The 17991-nt window shown below is 38.9% G+C and overlaps 1 protein-coding gene across 4 annotated transcripts in view; it reads right to left on the bottom strand.

The window, feature by feature from the left end:
• Positions 1 to 1664: 1664 nt before the first annotated feature.
• RIMKLB (ribosomal modification protein rimK like family member B) overlaps positions 1665 to 17991 on the bottom strand; it is a 50593-nt gene continuing 34266 nt past the window's right edge. For 3 of the 4 annotated variants that reach the window (XM_030958447.1, XM_030958616.1, XM_030958365.1), the window contains exons 5-9: positions 17805 to 17891; positions 14700 to 14903; positions 6310 to 13260; positions 2119 to 2184; positions 1665 to 1867 (exon numbers count right to left, since the gene is read on the bottom strand). In XM_030958447.1, coding sequence (XP_030814307.1) covers positions 12797 to 13260; positions 14700 to 14903; positions 17805 to 17891 — 755 coding nt within the window. In that variant the 3' untranslated portion in view covers positions 1665 to 1867; positions 2119 to 2184; positions 6310 to 12796. The remainder of the gene's footprint in view (positions 1868 to 2118; positions 2185 to 6309; positions 13261 to 14699; positions 14904 to 17804; positions 17892 to 17991) is intronic. The other variant, XM_030958532.1, reaches the window with a different exon arrangement.

A 17991-nucleotide genomic window follows, 5' to 3' on the forward strand; every position in this document is an offset into this window, starting at 1 on the left:
GGTTCTCGACCACAGCTCCAGAATTTGAGCTTTTAAGTGGATTGCAGGACCAATGGATTGCAGGACTAATCCTTCTCAACAAAGATAGATAAATGAGTGCAAAAGCCAGGAACTTTCTCCTCAGTATTGCAATTTGCTAACTTTCACTCACTACTAAGACATTACACAGTGATAAACTTCTTTTAATTTCTGTTTTACTTCTAACACATTTAGGGTTGTGAAATGCCAAAAGGAAATCTGTAGTAACAGAGCATTTCTCACTCTGAAAAAAGGAAAACACACTCTTAGAGTAATACAAAGAATGGTTATCACTGATAGACACTGAGTAAGAAATATTCTTAGGCTACCATATGCATGTGTGTGCTTGGGACAAGGATAAAAACATGTGGGGCCTGTTAAGAGCAGAAAAAAGACCAGGGGGGAAAAAAAAAAAAAATATAAAAGACTATGAAGGCAGGAGGAGCAAACTTGAGGCAGCAGAACAGAAAACACTGCTGAACACCCACAAAAAAAATAAGAGAACTGAAATACATACAGGGCCTGGACGTAGCTTAGCAAGATGGGATATATGAAACTAAGAAGGAATTTAGAAAGTTCTCAGCTGTTCCACTTTTTAGGCATGAAATATTAAGGCAGAAAAGCACTTAAGGAAGCATCAGCATATGCATCAGCACACAAACAGGCACTGAACCACAAGAGATGAAATGGCCATTACTGTGCTGGGGCAGCCATTCCGCCTGCTCACAGAAGTGCCAGAGGAATGGTGTGACACACAGATTTGCAAAAAATCCAACCATAAACTGCAGCTACTGGAGCAAAGACATAGCTGCAGACAGGCTACCAGCCACATTTCTAGGTACATTCATGTGTAAATTACTAGAACAAGCACACAGAAAACAGGAATTAAAATTTACATGAAATTAATATTTTGAATACATGAAATGAAAGGAACAGGAAGAACGTCAATGATAAGAGGTGTTTACTGATAATATACCAACTCAGCATCTTGAGAAAAAAAAAAATTTTTTTGCTTCACTTCTGTAAATTTTGTACAAATTTCAAGTAGGCACATCATGAAAATGCCATCACTATGTGTCTAATTCTTTGCAGTGCTTCACTAACAACAAACCAAGAGAGCCATGTGCAAGATCTATAACCCATGGTAAGATCTGTCTTCAGAAACAAGAGATAGTAAGAATATGCCCATGTCTATAACAAGCACTGCCACTGTGGCTTCAAAACCCAAAGGCACATTACCTCTGCTAGGTTAACCAAGTTGCTTCTCTTTTTCTCTAGCAGTCACCAAAGTGACCATGAAGTACAGCATGATCAGTATGGTGACTTCACTTTTGAAACTCAGGAGACTTGTACCCTCAAGTGACTTAGGTGAACTCGTAACATGACTGATAAAACCAAACGCCTGATGCTAAAGTTTCTAAGGCATTTGGGAAGATTATTCATGTCAATATAAAGCATTTAGAACTCTTAAGAATGAAATTCCTGGAGGGAAGAAATGGTTAATAAAGTGAAGAATACCCAATAGGTTTTACTCTTCTGGCCTAGCTGCAGCTTTGATACCGTATCAACAGATTTCTCACGTTAACCAGCCCTTCAAAAAAGGATAGCTGGCGGAAAAGGTACAAAAAATAATCTCACACTCTCACGAATTACAATTCAACTTTTTTATTCAATTCTCCAAGTTAGTGGGACAGGGATCATCAGGACTGTTAACACCACATGTGGACATCACTCCATTGCACATCCTGCTGATCCATCCTTTCTTCCCTTCATTGTGAAGGAGGCATTATCAAAAGGCTAAGTGTCCCCATGAGAGGCAAGAGAAGACCTGCTGCTGCTGTAGAAAAACCTAAAGAAATAAATAATTGAAGAAGTTAGTCTTTGCTCCAAAATATGAACATCAGAAATGTAAGCAGACGTCATAAAAAAATCTCTGCATCCAGCACCCATCTGGCTTCCCTGATAGCTGGAACACAGACACACCAAGAACTGCGCCATGGGTACCAAACTCCTCTTCTAACCTTGGAAAAGGCCTTTTCAGGTCAAGGAGTGAGATGCAGTGTGGACTGTGTTCTGAAGATAAAATCTAGTTCCTGTTACCTTTCCAGTGGGTAGAGTTCAATCTCTGCACCTGGTGATCCAGCATCTTCCACACGCCTTAGATTCCTGTGGAAATATTTCATGTGGAGGAAAAATTGTGTAAAAGTTTAGCAAAGTCAAACTGCAGACTTCTCCTGCCTAGTTCTCCCACTGATAAAACTTCAGTACTTGCCATCCAGTAAACAACCATTTCCATTTGGGCATGGACAAGCATTCCTACATCACACTACAACTGCACTACCCCTCCCATACAATGTTGTAAAGGTCAGTGGGCAGGGTAATCATAACATTTGTGTTGTTTCTGTAACCTTGTGTTGGTTAGATGCATGGGAAAATATATACACACTGAAAAGCACACTGAGTTTCCTCCTAAAACTCACAAAATGCAAGTTTCAGGCTTAATGCACAATACCACTGAACAGAGAGAATCCAGAGAATAAAGACTACCAGGCAGTGCTCTGCACAGTAGCAGTGAGGAAGGGAAACTGCACACACCCTCTTGGACAAACCACACTTCTTGTAAATGAAATATTTACAGATTAAATATATACAGCTGCACAGTCAGTGTGACATTCCCATTCCTCATCAAGTTGTAACTGAAACATTCATCTGGACTCCTGGCCTCCCACTACATGGATATGACAGAACCAAAAGGATAACTGTGCATACAGCTACTGCTTAGGCTTCTTTCTCTGCTTCAGAGCACTTTCCCGTTCAGTACAAGTAACACCATGGACAGTTTTCACGTCTTCAGTTTCTCTCTCCCCAAAATGTAACTGTTTTACAACACAGATAAACTAAGCATCAAGGAAGCTCAGCAGTGTCACTGTTTCCAGGAAACCTGCATAGAAGAAATGCATGACTGGCCAAAGAGGTAGCAACAACTGGTTACTAGCTTATGTAACATGGATCTTCCCTCCCTCTCTAAAAACAAATGGTAATTTGTACAAGAGGGATTGTCCTAATAAATTCTGGAAATTAGCATGTATGCCTGGAAATATACAAATGTGATAAATTAATTAATTAATTATTTAATTTTATATATTACAACAGTGAATAAGGCTCACATTGGGCATGAGGAGGAATTTGTTCACAGAAGGGTTGTCAAGCATTGGAATGGGCTGCCCAGGGAGGCGATGGAGTCACCATCCCTGGAGGTGTTTAAAAAAGACTGGATGTGGCACTCAATGCCATGGTCTACCTGACAAGTTGGTGTTCGTTCAAAGGTTAGGACTTGATGGTCTCAGAGGTCTGTTCCAACCTAACTGATACTGTGATTCTGTGAAATTAGTTTCTTGCTATTAGAATGCTTTATTGAAAAAAATTCCAATGACCTTTTAATAAAATATTTCTTTTTCGTTCCTGTATTGAAAACCTCAATTATATTGTAATTTGTCTAACACAAAAATACTTTTTCTTAGCTGTTCTGCTTCCTATAGAAATTGATAACAGTATTATATAGTTAACTGTCCAAACACAGTTCCCTCCTTCCAAATAAGCAAAAAATATCTATTACCCTAAGACAGAATACTGAACATAGATGCATACAGCAACCTGCCTCCAAACAAAAAAGCAGACACAGAAATTCACATAAATCTTTTATAAGCCCTTCATGCACAGACTTGGCAGAGCTTAATACAGACATATTACTATGCAGACTGTATATTCTAGTAACACTTGTACTGTTTCTAAAGGGAACAAAGGAGGGATGCAGAAATACCTTGAAAATGCCTTGCATGGGTGCAATGTGAATTTTAACTTTTTTATTAGCCTAATCCATCACCTACTATTCAGTCAGCATGAGGAACCTATTTTCTCTTTTCACAAATATCACCCCTTGCCTGCCTGTGATAGTCTATGACAAGAATGGAAAATAATCTGTCTTCTTCAAATCTCTACCACATCAAAGCTGCAGAAAACAGGATGCTTTGGGGTATGTCACATCTAAAAGACAAAAAAACAAAACCAGAACTCTTTTGTACTGACAGACACATGGAGAACCACGGAGGATCTGAAAGTGTTCTAAATGCCTTCCTGTTTATAACAAAAAAAATAAAATTCTTTCCTGACCAGTGACTAAGTCACCTTGGTCTCTGCTCATCAAAAAAGCTGACATACATTTATGTGCCTCTCTCCCCTACTATACTGAGAAGCAGCAGTTACAGGCCCATGTCCAGGGCCAGAGGAACACCCTTCTTCCCAAATGTTACTGTCATGTAAACTCAGTGCAGTAACACCTTTAATCCACATGACCACCCATTCAAGTAGGCAGGTGCTACATTTAGTTTGTGCATCAATGGAACTTTCAGCTCTTCTCCCCAAGATCCAGTTCCCAAGGGCCAGTATGCCTAGCATATATTAGATATAGAAAGTCTGGTGAGATTCCTCCTTACAGCAACAGCTGGGAATGCTCAAGATCAGCAAAATCTATTTTCCTGCCTCATTTCTATCTCTGATGACAGACTGACATAGGCTTCAGATTCCTTTCCCTCTACTATCAGAAATTATTTCTCTTCATCACATCTCCAGCTCGACTGGATTTAAAACTCTTCCTCTATGAGCTTCATCTCATATACAGACTTTGCTCATTATTATATTTAACAAGAGTCCAATCAATTCTCTATCCAAAATATTTTCCATTTTGCACATGCAATCTCACTCTGTAAAAATTCAGTTCTGGGATTTCCAGCCTGTGGTCCACAGAATACCTTCAAAGGCTGTATGATAACTAAGAAGTTAATGAGAAAAGCACACTAGTTGTCCACGGTCCTAAATGTACCTGATGTGCACTGGAGACTATTTAGCTGCCTGGATATCACAATTCAGATCCAGCTTAGCTCCTGATTGTAAGTGTTGTTCCTGATTTTAGTGTGACTACTCCAGGTAACAAGAGAAAACAGAATTTGGAATTTATCGACCAATACTTAACTGTAAATGAAGAGAAACATGTACGAAAATACAAAAGCTACTGCTGTATTCTGCATATTAGTATATATTCTGACATAATTCCTTTTTCCCAATCCACTTGGACATGTTTCTCCATATTATCAGCTGATCCAGATACAAACTTCTCCTATGTCAGGCAGTTCATCAGTGCTTCCTGTGCTGCTCTCTCCTCTTATTTTCTTTTCAGAAGGAACAGTCATCCTACTAGAGTCAACATTTTAATCTCTAGTAGGAGAATTACTTAGCGTGAAGGTTTTGTAACAGTGGAATATCCTGATGACATCTGCAACAGTAAGTATTTATGATGTCTACATCAGTGGTCTCCAAAGAGAAGCCCACACTCCCCAGGAAGCTTTGCAAGACAATCTGTAAGGCTGCAGGGTGAAAATGTTTTTTTCACCATTAATGAATACAGTTAAGTAAATGTTTCAAAAATAGTCTTCATTTAATCTTTACCTCATCCTTTTTTAACTTCTTGGGTTTATGGAAGTTTTACAATGTATGCAATATACACATATGTACCTTGGGAAAACATCTGATTGGGGCACATGCTCAAAATGTTCTTCCTGATAGGAATGTGCAATCAAAGAAGTTTCAGAGCCATTTAGAACTGAAGAGATGGCTGAAACTACCAACTCTTAACCACAAACTCAGAAACATTATATAACTTGCATTTCACACTTTCAAAAAGAATGTTAACTGTTGGCAATCCGAACCTTTTTTTGCTACCTTGAGATTTAGGAAATCTCCAAAAATAACACTGTTCTTTATTATCATGGCATTTCTAAGGCATACATATATCTTAAGTAGCAAAAAAAAAGCAGTTGGACTCTCAGCCTATGAGGCTGATAATTGGCTGATGGTAAGAATGTTTTTTACCTTCATAAAATAAAATTCCATATTTTGCAGAATCTTCCTCATTTATTCCTTGGTTTTTAAGCTAGGTTACAATGAACATTTCACCAATGGCATAAATACGAAGTCTTCTGTGGAGCAGAGAATGACTGAGCTAGATGCATTCTTCTCAGCCTTACTTTCCAGTACTCTATATATGTGGCGATTTTGGTGAAATTTAATTTTTTAAGACAAGTACTATGCCTTATAAAGGCAGAGGGGAAACTGGAATGTTCAACCAAAGATGAGAATTAGGGCATCAGGTAACCAAACACCAACGTGGATAGATCAATGTGCCTCTTGTATTACAAGCAGTCTTTTGATGGTCAAAATTCTGTAAATCAGACTCACCATTCAAAGGGACAGTTCAGGGACTCTGCCTCTCTTCTCCATTCCCCTTACTCCAGTTAGTACTTTGCAATCCATTTCTCCCAGTACTGAAGGTTTCTCAGGTCACAGTCATGAGTGTCTTCTGCTGCTGCTGCTGCTGCTGCCACCTACCAGTTTTATTATTCTGTTGCAGCAGAAGGGCATATAGAAGAAGTTCTGGTTCAGCATGCACGTAATCATCATCTCTTGTCTAAGAAGTCATGGCCTATTCAAGTTCTACATTTCCCCATACACTAGGCAAAGCACTGGGCACAACCAAGATCAACACAGGGCTTGAAAGCCATTCCATAAAGAGGAAGGAGCATGATCTGTAAAATCACCTTTCAAGCGACATTAAATATTAAAACTTGAAATATTAGAAAATGCAGTAAATTTTGGTAAACTCTCCCCACCAAAGATGAATTGCAGACTCTGCAAAGAACTAGTACTGTATTTCTTTCAAGAAAATCTTCACATAATATGTATCTAAAATCAGGTTAGAGATGCAATACTGTGATCCAACATGAATTAATGAATAAATCTGAGGAAAAGAAATTTTTATTTTTAGACATTATTACAAACCCCAAAAAGACACCCAACCACATGCCTGAAAGTGTTACACCCGTGTCCTATAGCAGCTGATGCACAAAAATATACACAAATAAAGGAATAGGCCTGCCCCATGCTGAGACGCAAGAAGTGGGTGTGTCTGAAAGGAAAAAGCATTGGAAACATAAGTATAACAGGTTTGTAAAATTATCTTGCAAGTAAAATTAAAAGACACAAATTATACACTCAATTATACCAGTGAAATCGGATATCACTCCACTGACTTTCACAGAGTGATTCCAGGTTTATCTCAGTGTAATTGAGAGCAAAATTTGGCTCTAAAATTATTCCCTCCCACATTAACTTGAAGCTACAATTTATTACATTGCTGGCAAGTTTGCTTTCTTTCAGGAAAATACAAACTGAGACTACGAAAAATTGACTATTTCATGAAGGTATAGAGGAGTAATTAATGTACACAGAAAAATAATCTGAAACAAGTGCTAATTCTTTACAGATGTCCTGGGAAATATAATACTGCATCAGGAAACTTGGAAACCTGTTTGTAGGCTAATATTCTTCAACTTGGAAGGGTATTCCAATTGTCTGATATTTTACCTCTGAGTAAAATACAACATTCTGCCCCTTAAATTAAGTAAAAAAATATTAAGTACCCAGTACTTTTACATTGTTTGAGATTAAGGGAGAGAGTTACCAGAGAAGGATAAAATGTACAAGTGCTTTGATACAGCAGTAAGGGCAAGATAAAATGTGTCACCCCATCCTCCACAAACAGAAATCATCAGCTCAACAGTCTTTTTCTGCAGCACACATATTCGTCCATCTGTCCTCTTTACAGGATCCTGCTCTATTGAATTTTAATAGAATTAACATTCTTAGTACTAGTTCATTCATTCCTATCAACTACTTAACTTCTGCAGTTATATTTTATGTTCACTTAGCAAACGGAAAGCAACATATCTTTCAAAAATCTAAGCTAAAACGGCACACTTGAAGACAATCTAAAACTGATAAAGAAGAAGTGGAATTAATGTAATACAAAACTATCCCTCATACAGTTGCATAGGGAACTCACTTTTGTCTCACCTCAGTAAAGCACAATAAGTTTTCTTACAAGTCAACAAGTATAAGGAGGGGAAATAAGAAAGTAAAGCAGGGTTTTCTCTAAATCCAGTTAAAGAAATCATTCAACAAGTATCACCAAAATGAACTGATGGAAAGAAAGGAAGGCAGACAAGTTAGCAAGCTTATCAAGGTTAGAGTAAGAGCAGAAAAGTGTCAATTTACCTGACAACAGGTCGGTTTTGGATGTCACCAAACTGCTGCATTTACCATTTTACCCGCTTGCATTACTGGGGGGAAAAGTTTAGGAAGGAACATTCGCAAGGATTTTTCATAAGTTCTCACTCTTGCCATCGGAAAGGGGAGAAGGGGTTTTCTCTGGATTGTTTGACTTTTTTGGTTCCTGAAAAGTTTTGCAAAGAACAGTAACAAAGTGTGAACTGTTAGAACACATTTCTGTAAAAAAAGGGAGAATAAGTCACCCAAAATAGCACAACAGCAAATCCCACCCAAATCCACACAGTTAATTTGTGTCATTGTTTTAAACAAATAAACAAAACAAAAGCTTTCCAACTCAAATTAGAAACATGGGAGGCTTGGAGACTTCCAACAGCAGATCCACCATCAGAATGCTCCAAAAGTCACCCTCAAAGGTTAAGAAAGATTTAAAGAAATAAAACAAAGGGAAAGGCAGCAAACACCTAGTTATAAATACTGCAGTGTTCAGTTTAAAACAATTCCTAAAACAGTGAAAAAATTAAAAATTAAAAAAGACAGTAGCAACAGAAGTTACCTGTCCGAGCACCTACTATTCCATAGAGAGAACAGGAGTGGGTCGTGTGTCTCACACCAGCCATAAAGCCCATAAACCTTCTCAAAAAGAGTGAGCCATGAGAAAGATACTGTACGATCTGTTTTCAAAGTCTCTCTAAGCCCTTATGGTCCCTTGTGTATTTAACTGACAGATTTTTGCAATGAGGGAATTTAGCCAGCGTCACTGGTTTCATTTGTTGGATTTTGTAGTCCGATATAACATCTGAAGAAGTATCTCCTTTGCGTCTGACATACCCAGATGTTCCAGAGGTTATTTCCCGAGTAAATATCACACAGCAAAGATAGCACACGAAGTGGGAGAAAAGGCTTCAAGACTGACTGTCAGCTCAGAACAAAAAATGTAACAGTCAATGTAAACATCAAGCATTGACACTGTTTTACAGGTAAGGTGTTGTAACATTACAAGAAAAGATTTTATAAAACACATTAAAGCATTAAATACAAGGATTAAGATACAATCTATACATTGACAACAAGACATCAATTACAAACACAGTAAGCTGAACAGAACAAAATCTCCAGTGTTACAGAGAACAAAATTTCATCAGATGTAGTTTAAGAAACTTTTTCTTGCAAACAAATTTCTAAGTGGCTCTTTCAAACATTAAAATATACAAAAATAGTTGTATCACCATCAACTGTATTGGCACCACTGTAATTCACCACTATGTTGACCATTTTTTCAGCACACGCTTCCAAACCCACATATGGAGGTAGTGTTAGTGCAACTGTATGGAAGTTTAGCATGTGATTTTCAGCACACGGAACTGAAGAAAATAAAGTGTATAAAGCTGACATCTGTGGAGTTCGCCTTCAATGGGAAACACTGCCTGGTTTTACCATGGACTAGCTTTGCTCCTGTTTTTCCCTTTGAGTAAAAACAAGACACTGCCCCTTGCATCCCCAGGCCATTCTTTGCATTTCACTGTTTCAGGAGCAATGGGTTAAGCAGGGAGTAATACATGAGACAAGTGTGCCCATTTGTACAAATGAATCCTCAAGCAAGGTTTTCACTCAGCATCAATACCCGATATCCAAACACATGCACAGGATGTTTCAAATCCTGTCTCCCTCTGTGACCACTATGCATAGGAAGCACCAACAGAGGAGCAACTTAACAGAAGGGAGTCAAACTGCAAATCTCTCAACCCACTTGGTCTTTTTTTAAAAAATCTTATATTTACTTCACTAATTTTGTAACTGTGAGGTGTAAGCCAGACATTCTGAAAGGGTGCTAGAAATGTAAGGTTCCTGTGAGCTACAAGACACTATGGGGACTCAAAAAAACAATCCAGAATATTCAGTTAACTTTCATCTAAAAGATGTTTCCTGTGATAGAAACACGAAGGCCCTTGTATACCAACTAGCACCTGTTTACTCCCTGCTGTTATTCCACATGTGCTCAATGTATGTCACAGCTAGAAAGGGAAGGATTGCTCCTATCAGCCTGGCACCTACCAGTAAAATGGAAGAGACAAAAAAAGAAAAAATAACAACAACAAAAAAGAGCCACCCTCCACCCCAAATTCCCCTTGGAGAAACAAGCAAGGGAAGTAGAGCTCATGGAAGAGACAGTTTACTGCTCAGTGACTAGAGAATTAGGTTACTTTCATGTTCTGTCATTCTGTAACTCTTCACAGAAGTTGAAGACCTTTATATTCTTCAGGTATAACCTATGCACTTGAAGGCTCAGTAAGAAGGATTTGAAAATACCTTTACTGCTGAAGATCTTTCTTTTTTTGCTGGACCAGCTGGTCCACCCTCCTGCTTAACACCAACAGTCAACCTTTCACTTGATTTTAATAATAATATTTAATTCTACAAAAAAAAAAAGCCATTTTATTACATTCCTTTTAAAATAAAAAAACCAAACTGTACAAAGAAGCATGATCAAACCTCCATAAAGTAGGTTAATACTGTTCTGTTTATTGCCTCTTGAAGACTCTCTGCATAGTGTCCGTGAGTTGTGTTTAAGGTCCAAGTGAAGGTAAAACAGCAGAGCAGCAGAGAGGTGAGGAAGGGCCACAGAGGTGGGCAGTGCAGAACCTCAGAGGGTACATGGGACATGCTCCATTAAAGTATCCAGAAAACAGCAGCATTGCACACACACAACCCCCCTCCAAACAAACCTATTTTCACAAGATGATTTTTCAATTGTAAACGCTTTACTTTTTGTTTTTAAAAAAGAGGCTTATCTTTATATATATATTTATATATATATAGTTCCAGGGCTTTATGAACCCCGAGAATAAGAGGGGAATGAAAAGGGAGAAGGAGGAGGAAAAGGAGGAGGAAGACAGGGACTGAAAAATGGACTCAGTATCTGTTTTGGTTATCTGTTTTCCAAACCAGCTCAAGGCTAATGACAAAATGCACAGCCAGAAGGATTAAGGAAAATCAGGAAGTCTGGAAAAAAATTAGGAGCTAAACAGCCAACACCCTCAAAAAAATAAAGCAAAACAATTGTGCACACACAAACACACACGAGTGTGTGCACTCACACCACACACATGTAAGGGTCTAGGATCAATCCCTTAATTGTTTGTGGACCTAGGTTGTTTTTTTTTTTTTTTTTCTTTTTTAAACTCTGGCTGAGCTCTCTTTTTTTTTTTTTTTTCTTTTTTTTTTTTTTGCCTTTTTCAAATCTGCCACGTTTTCCAAAGCTAAGAACTGAATATTTCTCCCCAGTTATACTCTTTGGATTTATGCCAACATCAAGTTTTTATGTTCAGTGGGGAAAAAGTAAGCCTGGTAAGTATTGTATGAACTGCAGCTTTATTCTAAAGTTCCTCTGGATGACTAATCACTTTTAACCAGCTCTTCCCTCCTCCACACCTTACCACATTCCTCCCTCCAAAAAAAAGCAAACAAAAACAAACAAACAACCCCCCACCAATGTACAGGCTATAACTCAGTGTTTTCTTAACAAACAGTCTGTGGTGTTTTCACTTTGGCCACTGTTAAAGATGCAGGCATAGAGAAGGGAGTGTTGGACTAGCATGTATTAAAGAAAAAGGAACATTAACATTGCAGATCTCTCTCAGAAAGACTAAAACACTAACAAATACAAGTCGATGCACGTTTGCTTTAAACTAGTGTAATTCTTTTTCACATTTTTAGATTAAACATCATTTTGTATACCAAACATTACAGTGCTGTTTATCTCCTCCAACCATGCAAAAAATAGTTAAAAACGTGCCACTTCTGCCCACAAATAGAATATGACCAATTCCCCTATATACCTTCCAAAATCAGGATTTGAAATGAGAAAAACAGAAGTATCCTCCTTTAAAAGCTTTATAAAGGAATTTAGACACAAAGCTGCCACTTAATACCAAGATGGTACAATTTACAGATTTTTTCAGAAAGTTCACATTAAGTCAACTGACACTTCTCTCAGCCTCATCATTTGAAAGGCCGTATCCTGCAAGGTCAGAAAGTGATGACTTTAAAAGGATCCTGAACTTACAGCTCCCATCTGCAAGAGTAGGAACAGTAGGTGTCAAGCAATTTTTAAATACTTGGTATTTAACACCTTCAACTCACATAAAGAATTTGAGGCACTAAACAATTTACAGGATCAAGCCTTACAGAGGTAGAAGAGACTTAACTGGTGCAGCAATTCACAGAAGTTTCTAGAGAGCTGCCAGACAACTTTCTGAAAATCTTCAAGTGTGAATCACGCTTCAATGCTTGCCTGTGAAGACACATGAACTGCAATATATCTGGGGACCAAAGCAGCATCCAAATAAAATTGCTGCTTGGTTACAAACTGAGCATCTCCACTGTAAAACTGACTAAGAATGAAGACAATTTAATGTTCTGCAAATGAGTAGGGACAGCAATCACAGCACGTGTGCCTTTTACTTTTGCTCTCTCGACTGACACACCCACCCCCCTTTCCTCATTCCTCTGAGCATCTCTGATAAACAGCATTGCAAGTTGGTTTAAAAAAAAAAATTTACAAGAGAGAGTTCTGTTGGTCACCTATTTACACGTGGCATCACTCCACAAGGAGCTTGATCTCATTGGCTAGTAGCTGGTTCATGTTGAAGAGAGCCCCCGGGAGCTTGGTGAGCAACTCTCTCTCCGTGGTCTCAGGGTCGCTGTCGACAGAGCTGGAGCTAGCACTCATGTTGTCGACAGCGGCCCCAGCTGGAGGGCCCAGCTCTGGCTCGCTAGTCTCGCTGGCCGTGGACACCACGGAGAGCAAGGACATGCGCCGCGTCAAGCGGCCGGGGGCCAGCAGGGAAGCGGCATAGTCCGCTATGATACCAGCTACGTCTAAATTACAAGCCTTGTCAAAGGCAATGAAACCTACATTTGCATTGGCCTCGCAGACGTAGAATGAGCCGTCGTCCTTCATCAGCAGGTCAATGCCGCACACATCCATCCCCAGGATGTTTGACACTTGGACTGCCAACTGCTTGCCTTGTTCGCTCAGCGAGCACATCATTCCTACACCACCTGGAAAAAGCGAAAAGAACTTGCTGTCTGCACTCAGGTCACAAGGGACTGACACTCTTCTCAACTGAGCCGTGCTTTTCGATTGGGAAGCTTCAAAGTCAGCCTGCAAGCACGGTGCTGATGACTCAGAAAGTGACCTCCTTTCCACAGTGACTACTAATGAACTTGATGCCACACCAGGATTTCAAAAGATTCTGACCTGCCTTTGGCAGGTCAAGATTATGACTTGTTTAAAAACAGTTAAGCAATGACTTTTTAGTCAAGAAAAAATACACATTTTTATGATCCCAGGATATTAAAAAAATGAACTAACAAACCACCCTTGTTCCTTCTAAGGTAGAGGCTTTCCTTACATGTTTGTACATGATCAGAAGAAATATTTCAGCAAAATTAAACCTAGAGCTCTTGGTAAGACTACAAATCTAACTGTAGATATAATTTATAGAAATGGGGATTAAGACATTATCATCTGCTCACATACCTCTCTACCTGCTACCACAGGTTACTATCTCTAAAGCAAGAATTAGGAAACATTTATGTCTGAACCTCAGCTGTCAGGTTCACGGTCCATCACCTAAGTATTATCTGGCTCAAGCTTCATCTATCACAATAGTTAAATTGAAAAATAACCCAAATAATAAGAAACAAACAAACAAAAAAATTAGCTGAAAAATCTTTCAGGCTATACTTCCTCTGCATGAAGTAGTAACTAAAATCTCTTAGGCATTTTGACTAACCAAAACTGCACTATACATGAACACATTCTATCCCATCCCTGCTCAGGTTCGGTACAGTTTCAGCCAGGCACCCTCAAGAGTCCTTCCTCCTTTTACCCTCAGAAACTCTCAAGTCCAACACCCAAACCTATGCAGAATCTCAATTCTGAGCATGCTACAATCAATTCAGTAACCTCCTCTTTCTCCCAGATATGGTTTTTGTGGGAAGAAGTAGCAGGTAGGAATCTGACAGACTTAAGGCAGCATAGAAAATGAACAGTGCAATCCAATTGTTTATTGCCTTCAACAGCTTCCTCACTTAACATTTTCTTCTACTCTCTTGCCAAATGACTGACTCCTCCACCTCCCTTAAGTGTTGCTTTCTGTCTTCCTTCATTTTCTGTTCCTCTCAACAGGATGAAACAAATGATAACAGCATTAGCATCAAACTGCCATTACCACATCAGTTGCTCCATTTGTGTTCTAGAACTTTCCCCTGCTTATCATCCCACCTATCAAACACTCTGAGCAAAGATCATCTCTCCTTCTCTGTTTGCTCAACATGTCTCTTACTTAATCCTTACTCTCATGTTTCCCCTTTAAACCCCCAGCAGCAAGCACAATTAACACAAAATAACACCTGCAGCTTACTTCAGTCAGCTTTGTGATTTTTCAACTGGGTTGAAATATTCTGATCAAAACTATGAGCAATGCTTTTCCTACCAAGTGAGCAGTTACTCTGCATCCTCCCATCTGTCGAGCAGCGGAGCATGGTGCCCACCACACGGCCTCCCACTACGATGACGCGCACATCCTTGCCATGGGACTCCTTAACGTATTTTTGAAACAAGTACGGGGCATCATGACGGATCAAATGGCTTAGGTCTGCCAAATGGTGCTTGTCTCGTGCCAGGAACACAGCTTTACCTGTATGGAGGAAAGAACATCGGGGTGTTGAAAGCAGCTGCCCATCTGAGCTGCATCAATGATTCAGCACGTGGAAAGTAAAACCTCTGACCGGCACACTGCCCATTCTCAGAGGCCCCATCTGTAGCTTATATCCATTTACAAACTCTTCCGTGGACAACAGTGTTCACTGATTCAGTGCTTTTAAGAGTTCAAGTACTGACAGCTGAGGAGACATGAGTTTAAAAAAAAGAGAAAGAAAGAAGCAAGGAAAAAGATAAAAGCTTTAGATAAAGGAGATGGTCTTGCAGTTTCAACTTCTTTTGGTACAAGTCCTTAGTGAGATGAAATAAAAGAAGAAATACTTAAAGAGCAGCCAACATGTAATTAATAACAATTTTCTTCATCCAAGAGGACAGGACCCACAGCCTGCAGCTTTGACACACAAGAACCAACAACATGAAACTGTTGAACACTGGGCATCTAAGAACTCTGAAGTCTCTAGTGTGCCACTGCAGAACCACCCACTTCTCTGTTAGGAAGTTCCTGAGAGCTGCTCTTCCCAATACTTAAAAGGGCTCACAACTCCAGAGTGAGGTCTGCAGTGGAACAACTACATTCAGATGAAAATGTTCCACTCCACAGTATCCAAGATAATTTAGCAGAAGATTCCACAAGACATAAAATGAATGGATTATCCTACAACTGAAAAAAAACCCTCTTGACAAATCACTAGATTTTCTGCAAGCAAACATCTCTAGGACTTGGATTTTTTAACCTAAAATAAGTAATTTCATTCCCTTTTATTTTTAGACCACACCGAAGACTTCTTTGTTCTTTTCCAGTTGTATTCATACTGGTTAAAGTCATCCCTGAACCACTTTCTATCCAATTTCCAGTCTCACAACAATGCATCCCTTTCCATCTTTACCTACATTTCCCAACTTCTTTTCCCCTTTCTTAAGGGTTCTATGTCATATTAGATTTATGTTTTGCAATAAGGTGCCCACTTTACCTTGAAGCAGAACTGTCACTCAATTCTGTTATGGTGCTAACAGAGTACAAACATAAATTGATAAACTGCCCTCCTTAAGTAAGAGAACAGAAATGCAGCAGTAGCAGAACTAGGATAAATAATGTGTAAAGAATTCCACCAAGTGTTCCTATGCCCTACTACAGCAGCCTTTGTTTAGACAGGATTTAAGGTCTCCATAACACAGAATACTGCTTGAGGAATATGGAATTTCTCACTACAAAGACATGAGAATGTAAGCTTAAAATTCATAAAAAGTAAAAATCTCCATGTCCTTTCTCCCACTCCAAACTTTAACACTTCTACAGGCAATTAATAATCCTACTGTATTCCTGAAATGGAAAAGGAAGAATGATGCCTTGGACAGGAACCACTTAGTTCTTGCAAATTATCCAGCATCATGACATCTTGGTAAAACCAGGATTGGCCCATCTGCTGCAGCAGCAAGCTGCACAGAAAATTGGCCTAGAAGAGTGTGACTTTTATTCATCAACCAGTACCTATGACCACGTTTGCCTATTTATTTTACATATAATTTGCAAATGGCTGCTCTTCAATTAATTTGAAAAAGTTTCCCCAGATCTCTTAAGGGGAAAAGATATGTACTTTCCATAAATTTGCATTAAAATGCCTGGAATTTAAAGTGCTCTAAAGCAAAACTTGTAAACAGATTTACAGGAATCCTGGCTAAAAAAGGGAGAAGAAAATCAATAGCTGAAACTCTAAAATTATTTAGTAGATGTTCACTAAAGGCAGTGTTAAGTCAAATCCACTGTCTCAGATACTCCACAGCTGTCAAAATCACCTTGCTGCAACATCAAACTCTCCACCTTGGCTTTGGAGCTCCACCCACACTTTAAAACCACACTAACAGGTATTGCTGCTATCAGCAGCAGGTCTGATCTTCCTCAGCCCCAGCGTTTTGCTCTCTTCCATTATTTCAACACGAGCATTTGTGCAAGTAAGTGCTAAGTCATGTAAAAAATTAATTGGAGTAAAAATAACCTATCTAGATCCATTTGACATCAGTTCCTGAATCTATTTACTACATAGCTACAGAAGCACTCATGCCAGCAGAAGAGGAGCAGCAGAGTAAGAGCAAACTGACGGATAGAAAGAAAGAAATGGTGTCCTCTAGTTATGATTTTGTTTGAAGTAACTCCTGGCTTTTGCCTTAACTTCATTTTTAGTCTCTTTATAGACCTGGTATTTATTAAATTTGTTTTAAAATATATTAAAAACAGAGCAACTTCCTGTGCAAATAATATCTGAAATTGATTTAAACATGGTTTCCTTTAGTAACCACTATTTAACACTAAATTAAGTTGATGTTTGTTTTATATTCAACACTTAAAACAAAACAGTAAAAACAGAGCAATTTAATCTAAACCTGCAGTAATATCACTGACACTGTCAGAGATATTTTTCTGAAAAACAGAGATTCGGTTTTACAAACAATACATAAGATTTTAATTAAATCGGAATCCTAATTATAGACGAAGTTGAGTAGGAAAGAAGTCACTGAATGAACTGAGATTTCATTTTTAGGCCTATTTAAAAACATCCCTAAAATCCATGTAGGCTTCTTTCAACTTCACAAAGTCCAGACCTCCCATTATTCCAGTTCAAAGCTTTCCCCATAGAAGTCACCAATGCACCATAATTTTGAACGCTTTGCCCCCTGCCTTTGCAAGACTGGGTTCTACTAAAACTGTTTCCCAGTGCTGCAGCCTATTCAACATTCAGCATTCATGGGTGGTAGAATTTAGATGTATTGGAAAGAAGTCCAACACCTAACAGATCTTCTTAACTGTCATTCCTTGATGAGACAAAATCTTGGGAGTGCTGCTTAAAATACTCCTTGCCCTCACCCCTGACCTCACACCCACCTCGATGACCCCGCGTGTTCTTCACCACCATAGGGAACTCCAGCACTTCCGCCTCATCAATCATTTTGGAAAAATTCTCATGACCACCTGGCAAAAAGAAAACCAACAACATTATGTGCCACCAGTCTCCTGTGGCCAAATTTGGGATGTAATTGCCATACATTCCTCCCACCCTTACAGCTTAGAT

Source organism: Camarhynchus parvulus, chromosome 1 (genome assembly GCF_901933205.1).
Source record: "Camarhynchus parvulus chromosome 1, STF_HiC, whole genome shotgun sequence".
Lineage (NCBI taxonomy): Eukaryota > Metazoa > Chordata > Aves > Passeriformes > Thraupidae > Camarhynchus > Camarhynchus parvulus.